This window comes from Cryptomeria japonica, chromosome 9 (genome assembly GCF_030272615.1).
Source record: "Cryptomeria japonica chromosome 9, Sugi_1.0, whole genome shotgun sequence".
Taxonomy (NCBI): Eukaryota; Viridiplantae; Streptophyta; class Pinopsida; order Cupressales; family Cupressaceae; genus Cryptomeria; species Cryptomeria japonica.
In genome coordinates this window covers 95,711,785-95,715,294 of record NC_081413.1, presented here as the reverse complement: position 1 = coordinate 95,715,294, position 3,510 = coordinate 95,711,785, and the positions used below count along the sequence as shown (strand labels likewise).

Sequence of the window (3,510 nt, the reverse complement as noted above, 5' to 3'; positions counted from 1 at the left end):
TAGAGCTCCAAAATCAGTAATTATCTCTTTTTCTCCATCCAAAAGGAATATTGCGGATGGCCAAAATCATTGTCTATTATGTTTGCAGCCTTGGTTTTGTCTTGAGAGATCAATAGGACAAGCACAAGATAACAGAAATTACACGGCCTTTTACAAACCACACAAACAAACATTCCCCTCTGTTGAGGGAAAAAACAATGGTGTAACGTGTTTTCTTATGCGGTCAAAGGAGCTGGTCTTTGACAAGATAGCATGACGCGCGGCTCGAGTCAGCACGCCGGGAAACTTCGGGTTTCTCCCGCCAGTCAAATTCTCGGTAATAACACCTCACAACTCACGCCCCGTTCCGTCCGCCGGCGAGGATCCCGATTACGGGGCCGCAAAAACGGCAGTTTTAAAGGGGCTTATACCATGGGACCACCCGCTTAACGAAAGGCCTAAGGCCCCTCTCTCTATATACGGCGCTCGCCCCAAATTTCATTTCAGTCTGAGTCGCCAGAAATTGAATCAGGAAAGCCAGATTTTTGTGGCTTTTTTTGTCGAAGATTTGATTTTCTGTAAAAATTGGGGTTAAAGAGTCTTGTATGGGCGGGCGGGATATGCTGTTGGCCAAGCGGGTGAAAATGGAGGGTGAGGGTAGTCTTGGTTTAAGCAGTGATTCTTGCATGGAGAAAGGCTGCGGGTTTGCATGGGATTTTTGCGTCTACAATGACATGCAACAACCCAGCCGCGTGACGGCTGATGGCTCGTTTCAGCTGTTCGGCGCGCAGCTGTGCTTGGGCGGCGAAGCAGAAAATGCGAGCTTGTGTGATGGAATAGGCGCTGTGGTCGGGCAGCATATTTTGTTCGGGACGGGCAGTAATGGAGGACAAACCGTTCTGGTGCCCACCACCGGCGGCGCCGGCGGCGGGTGTTATTCAGAGGCGGCGATGCAGCCGACCAAGGAGCCGAGTTGCAGAGAAGGGGGTTCGAGCGGAACGAATAATGGTGAAAAAGAAAGCGGTGATAATAATAACAATAACAGTATTGGGAGGACTTTTAGAGGGGTGAGGAAGAGGCCGTGGGGCAGATGGTCGGCGGAAATTCGGGACCGAATCGGGCGGTGCAGGCACTGGCTTGGTACTTTCGACACTGCCGAGGAGGCTGCCCGGGCCTACGACTCCGCTGCCCGCCGCCTCAGGGGTGCTAAAGCTCGGACTAATTTTTCCATTCCCTCGCCTCTCTGTGTTCCTCTCACCAAGCCCGCCGACGCCGCCGCCATCAAGAGAAGCATTGCAAATCGCACTGAATGCACGCCCGTTCAGTCTCCTTCTCATTTGTTCAAGTTGCCTCACCAGGATTTGAAGCGGCCCGCCGCCTCCTCGACTGACGGCGCCGCCACCCAATTGACTCTGGTTTCCCTTGGAAATGTTGGGCCTCATGTCCCTAAGCAGATTCGAACCGGGGACGTTACTAAAGGTTCTCGTGTTAAAGTTGAATTGGACCTCAAGCTCGGCGTTCAATGCCATAGCCCACCGGATTTTCAGCAAGAAGCTGCACTCCTGGCTAATGCATCATCCGCTTTGAATGTGGCTCACCCTACCTGGTGGCTCATGAATGCATAGATAGTATATAAATCCATGTAATATATACATAGACTTGGGTCTCTAAAGGTCTCTAATTCAAGGTATATATACATATAGTACAATTCTTAGTTGAAGCATATATACTTATACAGTGGAATTTCTTAGTTTTGTTCTAAGCGGGGATGGGTTTTTAATCCCTATCTTCTTCCCTTTTTACTCTTCCTGATGCAACCACTGCAGCCAACGGTTCTCGTAACTGTATGGATTTTGTAAGCGCAGAGGCTGTGCTATCAATCGTCAGTTTTAAACTGTTTTGAGAAAACTTAAATGTAAACAGTATCTTTATTTTATATAGGATGCAGTGTAAATGATATTTAGAACCGCCGTTCCTCTTGTTTTGTTTTCATTTTCTTTCTATTTCAATAATGTGGGGCAAGTTGGTTTTTGTTCTTCATTAGAAAGAACAATTGCCGTTTCTCTTTAAGCTTGTGGCTATAACTGAGTGCAATAAATACAGACTGGTTTTTCTAATTTAAGGTATATATACATTTAGAGTAAAATTCTTAGTTAATTATATATACTTATACAGCGGAATTTCTTAGTTTCGTTTTAAGCGGGGATGGGGTGTACTCTCTTTTTTTTTTCTGATGCAACCACTGCAAGATCTCGTAACCGTATGGATTTTGTAACAGCAGAGGGTGTGCTAGCAATCGGTAGTTTTAACTGTTTTGCAGGAGGTTTTTTTGTCTTGGAAAAACTAAAATGTAAACAGTTTCTTAACTATTTATAGGATGAAGTGTAAATGATATTTAGAACCGCCATTTCTCTAGTTTGTTTTCATTTTCTTTCTATTTCGTAACGTGGGGGCAAGTTTGTTTTTGTTCTTCATTTGAAAGTACAATTTGCACTTCTCTTTATGCTTGCGGCTCTGAGTACAGAAGTATATATTAGTAATTCTCTAAATATTTGATGACCCTTTTATCTATCTGTGAGAAATGTTTATATATCCGATGCATTGTTTTAAAGTTTTGTATGTTTGTAAACAGTATCTTTACCATTTATAGGATGAAGTGTAAATGATTTTTGGAACCGCCATTTCTCCAGTTTTGTTGACATTTTCGTCCTATTTAATAATGTGGAGCAAGTTTGTTTTTGTTCTTCACTTGAAAGTACAATTTGCTATTCTCTGTAAGCTTGCGACTCTAACCGAGTGCAGAAATATGTACTAGTAATTCTCTGAATATTTGAGAACCCTTTAATCTATCTGTGAGAAATATTTGTATATCCGGTGCATTATTTTAAAGTTGTGCGTGCAGTTTGCAGAGCTGCGGCCACCATATTCTTGTCTCGCGGCGTTAATTTATAAGTTTTCAGAGACTTTAATGACTTTATGACAGGCTTTTAAGCTTTTAGAATATATTGTCTTTATCAAGTTTCGCACGGGCGAGCGTGTTTTAAAATTTATGTTTCAAAGGTCTGCAACAAAGTTTTTCTTGATAAATTTATCAACTTTAGTTCGCTTTTATGTAGGTTAGAAATTTGTCTGCAATCGACAAGCCTTGTTACGCATGCCCGGATACGTGTGATATCCAGCGAGGACTTGCACACCAAGCCCGAGTAAGTGGACAGTCCTTTTTCTTCCATCATTCTGGATAAATTATATTTTACTTGAAACCCCATTTTGTCTCCGCTTCTCTGCCGTAATTTAGGATTTTTCTAATCAAATGCGCGGTAGCTTAGCTTCTGCATTTTTTCGTTTGCATAAGAAAAGTTCCGTCCAAAAAGACAAACGGAAAAAAGAAAAGTTTCGTTCTGTATATTAATTGAAACAGAAGAATTTTGTAATCGTTTTCAATGAAATACCAGTGTCATGACGTGAGCGATAGCATTTTGAACGTAATGACTGCATCTGTTTTGATTTGCATTGTTTTCATTTTGAATGCTG

At 42.5% G+C, this 3,510-nt stretch overlaps 1 protein-coding gene across 1 annotated transcript; it reads left to right on the top strand.

Annotated features, from left to right (window-relative positions):
- Positions 1-443: 443 nt before the first annotated feature.
- On the top strand, positions 444-1,917 carry LOC131077911 (uncharacterized). Its single transcript, XM_058015499.2, has one exon. The coding sequence runs from the start codon at positions 585-587 to the stop codon at positions 1,602-1,604; it is 1,020 nt and encodes a 339-aa protein (XP_057871482.1). The 5' UTR covers positions 444-584; the 3' UTR covers positions 1,605-1,917.
- Positions 1,918-3,510: the final 1,593 nt, after the last annotated feature.